At 48.9% G+C, this 16,755-nt stretch overlaps 1 protein-coding gene across 7 annotated transcripts in view; it reads right to left on the bottom strand.

The window, feature by feature from the left end:
• ANKS1A (ankyrin repeat and sterile alpha motif domain containing 1A) overlaps positions 1-16,755 on the bottom strand; it is a 163,649-nt gene that overhangs the window by 51,157 nt on the left and 95,737 nt on the right. For all 7 annotated transcript variants that reach the window (XM_043449831.1, XM_043449835.1, XM_043449829.1 and 4 more), the window contains one exon: positions 7,037-7,623. In XM_043449831.1, coding sequence (XP_043305766.1) covers positions 7,037-7,623 — 587 coding nt within the window. The remainder of the gene's footprint in view (positions 1-7,036; positions 7,624-16,755) is intronic.

The raw sequence follows: 16,755 nt of genomic DNA, 5'->3' as shown, positions 1-16,755 counted from the left end.
GAAAAGGTGCTCAACATCATTAAGCAACCTGGAAATGCAAATCAAAACCACAATGCGCTGTCACCTCACACCTGTCAGAATGGCTGTTCTCTCGGGTCCTACAGGCCAGCACAGAGCTATTCTCCCAGCAGCAGACCCCAGGACAGCATGCCCAAACACACAGCAGATACAAGGCACCGCCCTGGTTTTCCTTGGAGGGTCTGTTGAAAATAGCTCCAAAGCAGAAAGGAACTGGAACATTTATATAAACCACACCACTTCCACCGAGTTTACAATGGCTTCCTGGTTGTTTAATCGGGGCAGGCAAGAACAGACTGTCAGACAAATTGTCATTTGTAGGCTCCTAGTGAGCTGAGGTAGTTTTCCACCTGTCCAGATAGATAAACAGGCTGCTCTGAGTTACGGACAGGTGGGCCCTGTGGCGCGAAGACTGGCTCATTCGAGCTCGTGAGCAGGACAGAGCAGAGTGCCTGGGGTAGAGTCCTCAGCATGGTGGCCCTGCCCAGAATCTTCAGGCCACAAGCACTCCTGTTCCCCACTGGCTACTCCCCTGGGGGCACCAAAAAGGAACATCGCTGGGGAAGAAAGCAGGACAAAGGAAAGTAAAGGAGCTCCAGGCGGGTCGGGCAGCGTTCCAGGAAAACACAGAGCAGAGACAGGATCACATCTCTGAGGGCGAGAGCACAACAGCGGCATCCAGAAAGGAGCTCTGTGTCATTGCTGAGGGTCACAGATTTCAAAGGAAGTCCAAGTGCAGTCCACACTGTTTTCCCAGGGTCTACATAAATAAAAACTCTATACCACGAGTAGTAAGATGTTCTGTAGAATATAAAAATATCTAACAAAAAATAGAAAACCCCTGGCGGAGAAAGCTGAGAATGAAAGGCTGTTAGCAAAGCCTCTCCTTGATGCCACCAGTGAACATAAGAATGAAGAGGGAAAAAGAAAAAGAGGAAAGAGGAAGAAAGTAAAAAGACACGAAAGAGCAACAGATGAAAACGAGAAAAACAGCAAAGGGGTGAAAAAAAAAGAGAGAGTGAGAAAAATAAAGGAGCGGAACTCCCCTGGTGGTCCAGTGGCTAAGCACCTACCTGCCAAGGCAGGGGACACGGGTTTGATCCCTCGCTGGGAAACTAAGATCCCACGTGTCGCGGGGCAGCGAAGCCCTGAGCCACAGCTGCTGCGCCCTCACACCAGAGTCCGCGCTTGGCAACAGGAGAGAGAAGCCCCCAGAGCAAGCAGCCCACGCACCGCACTAGAGAGCAGCCCCGCTCACAGTGACTGGAGAACACCCACTCACGGCAACCAAGACCCCAGGAAGCCAAGAGTAAGTAAGCAAGTAAATAAAAGAAAACAGAGAGGCAGAGTGAGTAAAAAGATAGGAAAAACAGCAATGAGGAAATCTGGAGATGCAGGCAGGGGTGGCCACACTGATCTTCTCATCACTGGCCTACTGCAGAGCCAGGACCAGCTCTGGCTTATTCACAATGCACCAGGCCATGGAGATGCCCATATTTACATATATGTTTAATCTAGACTGAGAAAATCACATGGATTTATCAGACAAAAGGTCAAAATTGTTTACTTAAGGACTCTATACCCTGTAGCTCAGATGGTAAAGAATCTGCCCGCAATGCAGGAGACCCGGGTTCGATCCCTGAGTCAGAAAGATCCTCTGGAGAAGGGAATGGCAATCCACTCCAGTACTCTTACCTGGAGAATCCTCATGGACAGAGGAGCCACAGTCCATGGGGTGGCAAAGAGTCAGACATGACTGAGTGACTAACACTACTGCTGCTATTCAATAAATGAGCTTATTTTTAAATTATGAAAACAAAAACACCCTCAATTCTACCAGACCACTTATAAAACCAAGGGGAATGGAGAGGTTCTAGGATAAAAGTTGTGACTCCTGAATAAACCTAGAAGCAAGGTAAATAGTCACTCCAGGCTCCAATCTGTCCCCAGAGGTAGGAGGGTCACATTCTTGAGTGGGAGGCTGTGCTCAGCAGAAAGGACTTGTTTACATAATAAAGAACAATACACAGTATAGAACAGTGGGGTGGGAAGCTCAGCCACGGTCAGCGGAAACTCAAGCCCAAATCTCTCAGTTTTAGATCTAAGGTATTTTCTTGCACACTTGACCCTCAAGGGTTAAAAGCAAGCAAAGCCTCTGTGGAGTTGAACCAATCAGCATTTCTCTCGATGACATCATGCCTCCAACTGGACAGCCCGCTGGAAAAGCATCTGGGACCCAGCCTGGGAGGGTGCCCTCCTGGCTGCTGCCCTTTCGCTCCACGTGGAGGGACTCAAGGTCCCTGCAGCTACCATTTCAGTCAAAACCAGGACACTCCCCAAACCCCTGGCCAGAGATCACTCTGTTTGCGCAAAATGTATACAAAGCACGTCCCTGTTCTTCACCCATCTCTCACTAGTTTAATATTGATGAAAGCTGATTATAAAACACAGATTCATCACTTAAGCCTTTAGCTAAGTTCTAAATGACTCAAATGTTTACGCTAAGTAGACCAGCAGCCTTCTGTGGCTTTTCCTTTCCAGAGCTTCAATCCCATTCAAAGGCAGGTATGAGTGAGACCTATCTGATCCCTTAGGACTTTTTATATATTCAAACTACTATCTTACCAGACACCAATTGCTACTGCCGTGTGTGTGTGTGTGTGTGTGTGTGTGTGTGTGTGTGTGTGTGTGTGCGTGTGTGTGTGTACCTATGGGTGCACTGTGCAGCGCAGTGACAGAGGATTAAAATACATCTAGGGAGCTGATGCAGGAACACACAGCTGAAATGCTGTCGACACTGCCAACCGTGTGGAAGCAGAACAGGTTTCTTCCCTAGAGTTGGAAGTGGGAAAGGCTTCCAGTTAAATGATGAATTTCTCCTGCTCCCCAGCACCCTGAATAACCACGCCTTCTGGTTCATCTGCAAATGAAGGTTAATTTACAATTTACATGCAAGAGTCACGTTGACTGCTCCAGCACACAGCCATCTATGGTTGTTTAGACTTGACAGAAACCGTGCTAGAAATGTTTGTATCACTCATGATCCCTGCAGGAAAAAGAAGGCACATTCGAACTGGGGAACCGAGGGAGCTAAATAAAGGGATTATTGGTACAGGTTTGCGTCGGGGACAGAGAGCAGAACAAGGATGGAGCCCCAGACCTGGAGGGTCTGGGGGAGGAATGTTACCAAAATGCACAGAGAACAGCTACTGAGACAGGGTCTCTCTCTCTCACAGGGCTGCGGGGCTTCAGTAGAGCAACCCAGCCAATCCAAGATTTCCTTGGCCGAGTGATGCAGTTCACACGGGTCACACAGGCGCACGGGTTACTCTGGGGGTACACAGGCAGGGAGAGAGGTCGGGGAACACACTGAAGGGCAGATGGAAGACGCCACGCACCTCGTCTAACAACCAGAGAGCAGCTAGAAGAACAAACTAACTAAGCCGATGATATAAGCAGAGACAGGATACTGTGCTTTTCAGAATGAGGACCTGAACCCAGATCTTACTGACACTGCCACAGCAAGCCATCCCAGATATGCAGCCATTAGGTAAGAAAAGCAAATTATAAACCAGCAAATGTACTAAGATCTCAAATTTGGATATATATCAAACATTAACAGGGACTAAGTATGTAGAGAGCTGAAGGTGATTTTCCCACTCCTTATCTATATATTTTACAGTTTTATTTATGTTCAGCCTCTCAGTTTACCTTCTATGATGCCACAAGGGATTGTTAAGACAAAGAAGGTGCTGATTTGAGTGGAGAACACAGAAAGTGTCCACTGAAGATGGGATTTACAGCGCCTCTTAGGCTGAGCACTCTTAAAAGCAAACTCTTATTAGTTCTTTGTTACCAGAAACAACAGAAAATAGGGGGAATACAAGCATCACCAGTGGCCACTGTCTCAGAGGTTGCTCTTAACCAGGCTAACTTCCAGAATCCTCAGACCAGGGCGATCAATAGGGCCCACAGTAACACTTGTAAGGAACAGGCTGCATGTGAAAACAGTGACCATCCACTGCGCATGTGCCCAACATACATCACCCCCACACCCAGCCAATCAAGTGGCCACACAGGCCCGGACGCAGAGGGACATCGGAACAATAAAGGGGAGAGAGGCTGCGGATTGCTCTCTAACCTCTTCCCTCTCAGGGAATCGGGCAGAAAAACTCATTAATTTCTCAGAGAACAATGTAGGGCACCTGCCCTCCTCTCCCAGGCGGGGCGGGCTCTTCCGTCTTGGGTGGGGCAGTCAGGCAGGAGACTGAAGCACTTGAACTTTCCAGTCTTCACCAACCCTTCCCCCAAAGCTCTGCCTTTCTCAAGTTCTGAAGACGCGCCAGACCCCAGTTCTCTCCCTCCAAAGCTGCAGGCTCAATAACAGTATTAATATCTACCGTTCATTCCACACTTTATGCCTACTGGGAACTGTGCTGAGTGCTGAAACATACCTAATTGGTAAAAACACCTCTGAAACACAGACTTGACCGCCTCTGGTTTCACAAATGAGGGTAACCACTCCGAGGCTTCCTGGAGCCTCCCATACGGGGGTGAAGTTGATGGAGCCAGGTCTACTAACTCCGGAGCGGGGCCCCACGTGCTGCCCTGTGCGGCCTTCCAGGATCAGCCTGGCCAACCCACGGGCAACCCCGTCTGCGCAGGGGTCGCAGCTGTCCTGCCCCAGAGCCACCCTCTTCCTCCTGGCCCCCCTGGTGAAGAGTTGAGCTGGGCCCACGCTCCTTCAGGGCAGCCTTCCTGACCCCTTGGAGAGCTAATGACGACAAAGAAAATAAAATTGTCAAGCACAGGATACAGGCAAAGCAGCCTTCAGGCAGGGGTCAGGGTGGGTGGCGAGCAGCCATTACTTAATGCCCTGCTCTAGGGAAGTCTGCCAAGCTGTGTGTTTAGGGCCAAACAGGGTGGGAAACACTCCTCAAGTTTCTCTTTAGATAGAGATATCCCCCAAAACCAAGTATAACATGGCCCGAAACAATACTGAAGGGTTAAACGTAAAGTGCTCTGTTAATGTTTACTATGCAAGCACAGCTTCATCTTCTGAATGCTTTCCAACGAGTCCTCAACTGCCTTTAGTTTTTTCAAACTTAAAATGTAGCAGTGCTTCTGGTGGTTAGCCTCACCACTGCCTGGCCCAGGAGTCCCTGGGTTCCCTGTATCCACCAGCAATCTCTACCCGCCAAGACACTATCAGCGTACACCAACAGGGCCCGGACAGCCTGTGAAGGATCGTCCAGTACTGCTGACCGCCTGGGGTGGAGGGTGTGCTCCGGGTGAGACGTAAGGAAGGCGTGATTCGTCAGGCTGGACCAGGAGCCCTTGTGAAGAATCCTGAGACACTGCCGGGATGCCACATCACCCCCTCCCTTCTCAGCCTCACGTTCAAAGTCCTCTCACACTCTGTCCCAGTCTCACTTTCCGCCCTTACTTCTTCCGCTCCTCGCACAGACTCTGCACTCCACAGGAGCCACGTGACCTAAGCTCCCCCAGACCCTCACCCAGGCCTTCGGACCTGCTCTCTCCACCTCGATGTCCTTTCTCCATCCCATGGCTCCAATCTGGTTCTAACCAGAACACCTGGCTCTTAAAGTCCATGTCCAACTCCACTTCTCTGTGACCCTTCCTGAAGCCCCCTTTCCTCCCTCTCATACGCCTCGTCTCTGCCCACCCACTCCCACTGATGCTCTTCTCTGTTGATTTCTCCTGCCACTTCAGAGAATATTGTCTCTTACTCTTAAGCTGCCTTATCCTACACTTGACTGTAAGTTAGAAAAACTCTGTTTTGAAAAACATCCCTACAAGCCCCTGCTCTCCTGGGTGTCGTCTCTTGGGCACAGGCGCTCTCGAACACCAACCACCTTTCCTTAAGTGGCCTGGCATCTCGCACAGGCTTACCACCAAATCCTAGTTTGTTAAACAGTGAAGATTTTCTCTGGCACAGGATCTTCCTGTCCCTGACTAAACAGTCCTAAACCTCATCTTATCTGGAGATGAGTGCTGGAGGAATTGGCCCCGCCCTGCTCCCATACTGGGAATGGGATTAGCTCTGGTTTGCATAACTATTACAGCTGCAGCCCGGATGGGCTGGGCAGGGCATTTAGTCTACAGAATGTTCAAATGGACATGCCAGCTGCAGTGGTCCCCTCCTCTTCGAGAGCTAAATTCATCTTGTGGAAATGTTCCGGGGAGACAGATCCAGTCCGCTTCAAAGTCAGCTTCCTCCCAGCTAGAAGCCTGCGAGGGCAGCACTTGAACATTCCCTGCATGTTTACCACGCTTTGAGAAACACATTCTTCTGCCCAGGAAGACATGTCACAGGTCACTGCAAAATACTTGGGCACATACTTCTATTCTATAACAATGGCTCTGAAAGGAACCTGGGCCTCAGACTCCAAATGTGTTCTCCTCACTAATCACTCTGTTTCCTGAACCACCTAGCCCTCTGCCCCACCAACCCAGGAATGTGGGATGGGCAGAAGGTTCTGCTGGGAGAGCATGTGGTCTTCCTTGGAAAAACAGGAGAATCACACGTGGCGGAAACAGAAAATCCCCCTCTGGTCCCCTTTCCACAGCTTCTCCCAAAGCCCCATCCCCCCAGCCGTGCATCTCCCCTCTTCCTCCTGAAGGCTCACAGGAAGTCCTCTACTTCTTCCGCAGCATCTTCAGGGCGAGCCTGGCTCCCTCAGTAAGGCCGATGGGATCCAAATATTTCCAAACAGCATGTCACTTCTAGGAACCGCTTCTCCCTCAGTCCTGCTCTGCTGGGCCTCCGCCCTGCAGATTAACCATGAGTGGACCTGTCCTCTGCCACGCAGGCATGAAGACCCCTGTCCTGGCTCCAGGGCACCTGCCCCCTCCCAGCTGTCAGAAACACTCTGGTGGAAGTGTGAGGGAAGCCGGCAGCCGCAGCCCCTACTCTGGTCCTGGGCATCGGCACCCGGGCGAACACGGGGGGCTTGGCCAGCCTGGCTCTCTTCCCTGAGATAACACGCAGCCTTACCTCGTCCCACTCGGAGGCGAAGGAGGGCGACTTCTCCAGCCTCTTCTTCCCGATGCTGCAGTTGGACAGGGACTCACTCCGGCTTCCCATTGTAGCGTCTTCCGTGGGGGAGCAGGTCAGGAGATCAGAGTCAGACTTGGACAAGCTGCGGCTGAGTTTGAGCTCAGCCTTGGGTCTGCTGGTGGGAGGGGCTCGGCTCCTGGCCCCGCTCAGGTCACCTTCCTCCTCAGCGCCCCCAGGGCGTGGAGAGGCCGTGCGTGTGGAAGTTTTGGGGTGCGTCTGGCTGTGGGCGTGGGGCAGGCTTGCCGGGTGGCCCACTCTCCTACTCTGGTCCAGCACGCGGGGTGGGGAGGCTCCGGACGCACGCCTGCCTGTCTGTTCCAGCTGCATCTCCTCGGGGCAGGCGCCCTGAGCAGGGGACCCTTCGCGATGGTTCTGGCCAGGGGCAGGGAGCAGCTGGAGAGGGTCCTGCCCCGCCTCACACACTGGGGAGGAGCCGTGGAGGAGACCTGAGAACTGCTCCGGGACCTGCCCGTCCTGCCCCTCCGCAGAGTCCTGGCTCCGGCCGCCGCTGCTCCGCCTGTGGTCTTGGAGTGGACGGAGAGACAGAGAAATAACAAAATTAAACGCGGCAAAAACCAACAAAGTTCCAATGCAGCAAGCACACGGCCGAGCAGAGGAATTCAGAAGCAGGGGGAAAGGGAGAGAAGCTGGATGGCTGGGGAGCAGCAGGCAGAGGGAGAGAAGAGGAGAGAGGAAGTCAGAAAACACAGTTTAGTATTGTTCTTAATGTCCAATTTGTACCCTAAGTCAGAGCATTTATGAAATTCCAAACACTGGCCTGATTAATGCTATCTGGCAGCCTTCCTTGTTAGATTTCTGTTAACATTAACGACCAGACCTTGCTATATAAGGCGACAGGAGGTGCTAACTATATCCTACAGAAAGGACACAAGTGAGAGAACGAGTGAACACGGAGTAAAAGTGAGAGGGAGGGAGAGAGCGAGCGCGCCAACAAGCAAGCAAGAGCAAGCGAGACTCACTCCTGGAACATCTGATACATTTCCACAAAGGCCAAAGTGTTATTTAGAGCCACCCGCCCTCCCTTCCTCTGGCAAGCAGCAATGTGGGGGGGTGGGGAGGGGAACAGAAGTCATGATCCACAACCTGCAACTCCTGGAATTCCTTAACTGAAAGTGCAAAACAAACTAGCAGAGAAATAAATGCTTCCTTCCTCAGATTTGGGGGGGTGGGGGCGGCGATTCAGAGTTCCACGCCTCATCCTTCCTTCCTTAGGGAACACAGACTATTTTTTTTTTTTTTTTTTTGAGAATGTGCACATCTCACTCTTTGCAAAGCCTCCCAGCTGCCCCTATTTGTTTAAGTTTAACCTTAGCTGATCCACTGAAATCAAAAGGGTCTGATTTGTCAGTGCCAAGAGACATGTGCCGTGCTCCTGAGACGGCCCCAACATCCCGGAAACCTGACACTACCAGCTCGTGAGACCAGCCACTACTGTATGCTCCCCGACGGACCAAATACCTCTGCCCTGAGGTAGCATAAATAATTGAACAAATCAGAGTCCAACATCGGTATCGCGCCAGGACGCCGAACAGGCTCTCCCTGCACGAACCCAGACCTGTTAGCGATTTTAACCCATATCGGCAGGGCAGATGACAGCCCTGTGCTGAGCACTAGTTCACACTCCACGGCTAACGTTCAACCTGACTTTCTCTGTAAGTGGAAATGTACGGTACCGACCAAATGATTCTCTAGTCTGCACAAAGCTCTCCAAACTGTTCATGAGATCAGAGGATCCTGGAACCCAAAGGGTCAAGCTCAACTATTTTTACAGATGAGAAATCTAAGGCCCTTAGGCCTCCGGTGGTTGGTCTGGAGAGGTGGGGGAGACCCAGGCGTCGGCACACCTGGTTCTGGTCCTGCTATCTGCTCTCTCGCTGTGTGGCCTTGGCAGTGATCTCATCTTGCTGGGCTTCAAGATCTAAAATAAGCAGGTTGCCAGCATGGTCCTTAAAAATCCCCTTTATGTTCTGACAGTGCTGAGAAGGCGCGTCCTCACCACACCGCGACAGCGCGCTTCCCCTCGGGTTGGCAGAGCCCCGCTGGGGGCCTCTCCCACGCCTGCCTGCACAGCACGCCCCCTCCTCACCTGCAGGCCTGCAGTCCCAAGGCCGTCAGGCGAGGAGGGCCGCGCTTCACACACACAACCCCGCACTGCCCAAGCCCGACCCCAGGGTCCCCCAGTGCTAGGTCCGTGTTTCAGGAAGAACCCCAATAACCAGCTCTCCAAATGCTGAGCCCGTCACCCGAAGGACGGTTTGGTCCACAGTGGGCTCGGCTTTCGGCCGGTCTGCAGAGGCCGAGGAGGGGAGGCCACGGAGCTCCACTTGGCAGATCTGAGGACTCACCCACCGGAGCCCAGAGGCATGAACTCTGGCATCTCCTTCCTCTGCTCTTAACTGCTTTGGGGCTTTCACACCCCAAAACCCAAAGGTCAAGTTCAGAGCACTGAATATGCCCTGAACAGCCTGGATCATATCTCCAGGGAAGAAGTGCTGCGTACATGAGTTCTGCATGGCTTCATTCAGGCCTCAGGAAGCCCGGACTTTGGGGGTATGAACACCACGTGAGTCAACTGCCAATGTGCATGAGGCTGCCCATGACGCTGACGGTGGGGCCACACAAGCACCTAATGGTGATTCGGGCCAATGGAACTTCCTAGGGGAAGTGGAGTCAAGCAGAGTGGAAAACCGGCCATCTCCAGGACCATATCCTAATGGCCAGCTTCCTCTAGATCCTGGTCCAGAGGGCAGTGACCCCTGACCGCATCTGAATGTGAAAGAGGGCGCTGGTAACAGGCTTCTCTTCCTTGGCCCCAGCTTCTAGCTCCTTACTTGACAACTTTTTTGAGGAGATGGGAGTCCAACAACAAAAGAAAAACACCAGTCCAGAACTGGGACCCAGCCAGGCTCACACTGCCTGGGTGGACCTTGGAACCCAGGCCACAGAGCATGTTCTGACTGCTGCTGGCATCGCCAACAATGAAGGCCCTGTCCAACAGCCATGCACTCAAGTGGGCCATCAATGCAGAAAGAGAGACAGATGCCAAGAGCTCCCTAACAGACCGATGCTGGAGGAAGGATGTGGGCAGAAAAAGGAATGGAAACTTATGGCAGGAGGAAATATGCAAAGAGTAAGAATTTCTGATGGCCATAATCCCGTTAGAGAAACCACAGTCCACCAGAGTAGAGGAAATCATGGGAAGGGATTCTTATGTGACACAACTCACCCAGGAATTCCCAAGGAAAGACACCTTGGCATCTGAAAAGCTTGTCAAGATCTAAGAACCTGAGGATCTCAACAAGCTAGCATTCTCTTTCCCATAAAATACAATATCCAAGGCTAAGCTAGATTTCCTGGCAAATCAATGAGTGGGAAAAGATCTACTCAACGGTTCCTTCCTTCAGTAAAATCAGGATAATATTAGGTCTCTTAGGGACAAGGTGTTAACAATATAATACACTAATCAAAAGCCAGATCTCCCCCAAACCCCAACACCAAAAGCCAGCTCTTAAGCAAATTACTGAACTTCTTTGTGCCTGGCAATCTCATCTATAATTCTGGGATCTTAATAGTACTTATTTCATAGGATTGTTATGGGAATTTTATGTGCGAAGCATTTAGACCATGCCTGGCACATGCCAGCTCCGAACAGATGTTAACACCTGTTCTTATTCATATTTTGTTCACAGATGAGACCTACTACTTCTCTGTTCCTCACAGGTTGTCACAAGGGTTGTCAACGTGTTGTTGACACGTTATTGTCAACATGTGTTGCACATGCCAAGTACAAACATCATCCTTGTAGGTCTCAACGCAGGAGGAGGTGACCAGAGGTGAGACAGGGAGAAGGCTGAAATGAGAATCAGCCCAGTGAGAAACAGGGCCCCGCGCTGTCGCTGTGATCCCTCCTCCATCAGCACACGTGTGCAAAACGTCCATCCTCAGGGAGCACCCGAAGATGCAGAGACGGAGGCACAGCCTCTGCTCAATCAGCCTCTCAGCTACTGGAAGCGACCAGCGAGTACAGAAACAACTAGAATTCAAAGCAAAGATTAAAGAAACGTATAAACCAAATGCACAGCACAGTGAGTAGTAACGAGTGTGTGATACCTTTGAACCGAGAGGCTTCTCAAAGGAGGTAGATTCTGAGTTGGACACTGAAGGAGAAGGCCTCAGAAAAAGTGGAACTACATTAGAAAAATCAGAGACAGGACCCTTGTGCCCAGGGCTCACGGAGTCCAGAAGAGAACCCGCGGGCCCACGGCCGTCCGTCGACTGAGAGTCACCATGCTCCCGCCTTGGGGGTGCCACAGCTCCTCCAATGCTCGTCCTCCCCTGCCCACGGCCCTCCTCCCACCTGCCCTTCCAGGAGAGGAGCAGAGGGGACGGGACGTGCAGAGGGCTGTGTCCCCACTCTCGCCATACATCCAGGCCCGCTGCTCCACTCAACAGCAGGGCACACCAGCATGCTAATTCCCAGTCCCTCAACTTTCCATTTTTTCCTTTTGTCCTGTGAGCTGCTGAAGCAAGGGGTCTTCTCTGATGCATTTTAATTACTATGATGATCCATGGGGATTCTCAAGCATTTTTGAATAATAACATTTTAACATTTACACATTTCCAGTCACCTCTGCCAGTTTAAATGAGGGCTGAAAAATGCAGCGTGTGAGAGGACTTGCTATGTTAAATCAATCCTCAGGCTCAGAGGAGAAGGCTAGGTTACTCCAGTTTCCTGGGCTGTTCTACTTTCTTTGTGCCCTTAGGATTAGAACCTTCCAAACGCTTAGTCACAGTGGTGAGCATCAGAAACTGTGTGTGTCCAGGGAACTCCCAAGTACATGGATGCTTTTGGAGGGTCATTGTGCTTCCCTCGAAAAGAAGGTACTGAGTAGGTTATCCAGACATTTGCTGGAGACCATGATCTGACAAGACAAATAGACTGAGAGTCCACACTGTTCCATGACAACCTGAGAAACAGAACAAGAGCTGGACTGGGATTCAGGAGGCCCACGTTGGAGCTGCAGCCCGTGACTTTTCCTCTCTGGGTCTCTCTCAAAAATTAATGGCTGGGATGCATTCTCCAAGGCTTTGAGATTTAGTATGGTTTGAATCTGTGATTAAATGACCTAAGTTCCCTTCCAGCTCTGTGACATTAAAACATGAATAGTAGCAGGGCTTCAGGGAAAATGATTTAACCTCATGATTAAACAGGCTTTGGATTTGGCCACGTTAGGGCTTAAGGGCCAGCTCTAACACCTAACTTTTTCTTCCTCATCTATTAAACAGGGATAAAAATAGCCTCTACTCGGAAGATTTGTCTGGAGATATGCAATGACCTAATCAGTGTAAATGAACCCAGAGCATGGCTGGCCCGTAAGAAGCATTCAGTTAATGGAAGTTGCCATCATTAGCATTTTTCATTTACAACGGTTTCCAAACTGTTCTTCATGCTAACACGGCACCGAGTCTGGTTTCCTTTACCCCAGCTCAATAGAGAAGACTGGTTTCTTCTAAGTGAACCAGGCAGAATAAAAGTCAAATGCTAGGGCAGGTCCAGCCATCTTGCAAGTTTAGTGCAGAGCTGTGTGTGACCGCACGGTGGAGAACACTCAGGTCAGGAACCACCTCCTCCCGACAGCGCCCACGGGCACGGCTCGGCTCTGAGACTCAGGACCGTTCTACTAGGCTTGGTCCCGGTTACCTGACATCTCCCCGTTTCCCTAAACTCTTCCCTAAGAGTCTGTTCACGGGCTGTTGTTGGACCTCTGGCCCCTCACACTTCCCTGTTCAGTATCACCAGCTCTGCCTGGATCAGCTTCTACTCGGCCATGATATTTAACCAGGCCTGATTTAACAGCACACTTGCCATCTCCGTGTCCCTTGATCTTCTGCCAGTTCCAATACTGAGTATTCACAACCATTTGCTTTCTCTTCTCCAGTTGCTGGAATGTTGAGCCCTGCTGAATACTCAAGAAACAACTGACTGAGTCCTCTACCAATTTAACTCAGCTGTCTTCCAACTGCTACCAAGTATTATGTACTAGCTCCTCTGTGCCAGACATTGTGCTAAGCATGTTCTCTTTTAATATTCACAACCACCACGAGGGAGGAATCTGTATCCCTATTTTATCCATAGAAACTGAGGCTTAAAGAGGTTACATGGCTTCCTCAAGGCTGCCAGCCAAGAAGTGGGAAAGAAGGAACTCAAATGCAAGCCTCATTACCAGGCACAGTCATGCTTTTATTCACCTCATGAAAACTATGATTTCGCCATAAGATCAATTCCTTGCCTCTTCCCTTGGTGCCTATACTCTTGGGAGGATAATTGCACCAATTTACTGAGATGATTTAGATCAAACCTCCTTAACTGTTTTTAACATCATGTCAAAATCTGGGGGTAATATCATCTCTTCCCACTTGAGAAGTGTATCTTCTCATCTAGGATTTACCAAAGGCCATCTCATTGCCCAATTATTTTTCTAGTCTTTTATCCTTCTAGCTCTACTATATTATTTGACACTGTTTACTAACTGTCCCTACTCTCTCCTCCTTTCTTGGTCATGGGACTTTTTTAGACTGGCTCACAGCCACCTAGAATAAAGACTGAATTTTTCATCTTTGTGGCTAGGTGTAGCCACAAGTTCTGGCCCATGGGTTATTAGTGAGAGTGGTTTGTGCAACTTTTGAGAACCGTCTTTAAAGTGTCTTTAAAGACCATCTTCTTCTCTTCTTTCTGGTCTGTGCTGACAGCTTAAACTTGAGCAGTTACCTTGAACTGTAAGATGGCAGAAGGAAACTGGGCCCTTAACCACCGTGAACTGCCATACTAGCTCTAGACTCCTTACTTCTGGACAATCTTATTTAAGACAGACAGTTACCTGGGGGTTTTTGGAAGTTCAGCCTGGCTTCTAAGACACTGTACGATCCTGGCTATCTTCCCATGTTTCTCCTCTCTGCTGCTAAATGTAAGTTCTAGTCTTGACATCTTCAATCTCTCCAATCTTTCCCTCAGCAATTGATTTTCTCTTATATTATCTATCACTTCAACATGGATGATTCATGAATCTGTATTTTAATCATTACATCTTTCTTGAACATCAGACCCACATTTCCAAGAGTTTATGGAGTACTTCTAGCTGGTTATTGTGATAACTGAAACACCTCAAACTTAACATAAGCCAGAATTGAACTTATTTCCTCAAATGTGCCCCTCCTTCAATCCCCTGTTTCTGTTAGTTGCACAATACTTCCCCAATTAACCAGGCTCAAAACCTCAGACTCATCCTCAATGCCTTCTCCTCCTCATTCATCCATATTTGGATGAATGTAAGATCCTGTTAATGCTACCTGTTCAAAACCTCTGCTATCCATGTTCTCCTTCCAGTCACTTCCTATCATCCCCCTGGTCTGAGCTCTAATTTCCTTTAAGAGATTCCTTGAGCTCTCTAGACTTCAAGGTATCCCTAACTCCAGTCTCTCCCAACCACACTTCAAGATTCTACAATTACACATACACTCAGCCCTCCATATCCATGAATTCTGCAATGGTGGATTCAACCAGTCACAGATCTAAAATACTCAGAAAGAAAAAAAAAACAAATTCCAGAAAGTTCCAAAAAGCAAAATTTCAATTTACCATGGGCCAGCAACTACTTACCAGTATTTACATTGTATCAGGAATCAGAAGTAATTCAAGTGATTTAAAGTATCTGGGAAGCTACATGGAGCTTATATACAAAAAACTATGCCATTTTATATAAGCACTTGAGTGTCCAGGGATTTTGCTATTTGGGGGGGGGGGGCGGTGGGGGGATATCCAGGAACAAATGCGCTGAGGACACCGAGTGACGACTGTTCTTAAAGTGGCTTCTATCCTGTCACCTCATTCAAAAAGCTTCAACAATACTCCACTGTCTGAGGAATAAAGACTGCCATCTGAGATCCAATATTCTATGGCCAGTCCTTGTTCCAACCACACTGGATTATTTACCATTCTCCAAATATGCTATCGTCTCCCACCACCTTACTGTTACTGATGCCATGTCCTCTGCTTGGAAAGGCCCTCTTTTTCCTCACTTCTGCTCATCAAGTAGAATTCTCTATTTTGGGGTTCAGCTCAAATGCACTTCCTTCATAAAGCCATCTCTGATCTCTTACACTGACATAATTTATCCCTTTTTGAACTCTGAAGCTACTTTTATACCACTTTAACATATTTTGACCTTTTATGATTATTTTACATATGTCTCATGTATACTTATGTATATAAATGGCTGTCGATACATTCGGTGGAAGAAAATAAAGATGCATAGCTTACAAAGCTTGAACTTATTCCATAATGGAAAGAAAAGTAAACTGCTCCAACGCAGAAATATAAATTGAAAAGATACAGTAGGGCTCCTCTGACGGAAGGGGTGAGAGAAGAAGCTGCTGAAGATGAGGCTAAACTGTTACACTCGCTCATTTACAATTTTTGCTTTTGGGAAAAGCACCCAAATTTACTCCTTATAATCTACCAAGAAAAGCTGGCCTGGACTTCCATGTTAAGATGGCTGACTGAATACAGGCACTTACTTACATCTTCTTCCCACAGTCTTACTAAACTAAGAGTGGGCCTTCTACTAAAAGGTGTGTGAATGAAAGCACACCCGACAAAACTCAATCCCAAGCTGCCAAAAGGAAAGGCCAGGCTTCATGCTATAGACTTCCCCAAAGCCTTCCCCAAAGGCTCGGAAACTGGCAGCACTTTGGATGTGGGAGTTGAGAGAGAAGCTAAAATAACATTTTTCCTCCCCTTCAAAAAGATTAAGGTCTTCACGAACTTCACACAGGCCAAAATGCACAGCTCTCAGGAGGAATGACTTAATTGCATCTTAAGACCTCAGAGGTGTAGCATGTGCCAAGGACTAACCATGCAGCACTGTCTTCTGATAATCGTGCATCACTGTCCTAAGCTAAGTAACCACTTCACCTGGACTGAAACACTATTAGTGGGTGCTGCAGAAAAGCACCAGAGAGAACAATGACTTTCAGAGGTCCTGGCTACTTTCCCATTTGCTGACAAACTCGTCCACTGTTTCTCTGAGCAGGAGCATGCCCCCAGTGTTCAGCGGGCAAAGAGTTAAACACTACAGAGAAATAAGTGACTGTGCTAAACGAAACAGGAAGCATCGTTCTGCTGAGACAATCCTGTATAAAGACTTCAGAAGACTTTGTCTACATTTGAAACAACTGAAATAACAGAGGAATATCTAGTTGGATAAAACCGTCATAAAACCATCTGAGTCTAGTGCCTTTATTGGGGAGGGAGGATGGGCTTTCCACTTCATGGATCTATTCAAGTTTTCTCCTTCTGTCAGTTTTTGTCATTTCTACAGACACAACTGGCATTTCTGGAGATTCTTCACTGTGAAGGTTTGTCCTGCATGCTTAGCATTCCTGGTTACTGGGCACCAAATGCCAGTACGAACCCCTCCTCAACTAGTCATCGTGATGAATCAGTAACTCACCCAGACAACTCTTTCCAGGAGGACGGGAGCAACTCTAGCCAAATAAAATCTATTCCTATTAATTCTCTTTCTATTAATTTTTAAAATCTCTGAATTTGTGGTTACATCTATTTCTTATATTATTCC

The sequence above is a fragment of the Cervus canadensis genome, chromosome 28 (assembly GCF_019320065.1).
Source record: "Cervus canadensis isolate Bull #8, Minnesota chromosome 28, ASM1932006v1, whole genome shotgun sequence".
Classification (NCBI taxonomy): Eukaryota; Metazoa; Chordata; class Mammalia; order Artiodactyla; family Cervidae; genus Cervus; species Cervus canadensis.
The sequence above is the reverse complement of the archived record's forward strand: the minus strand, read 5'-3'. Positions and strand labels throughout refer to the sequence as shown.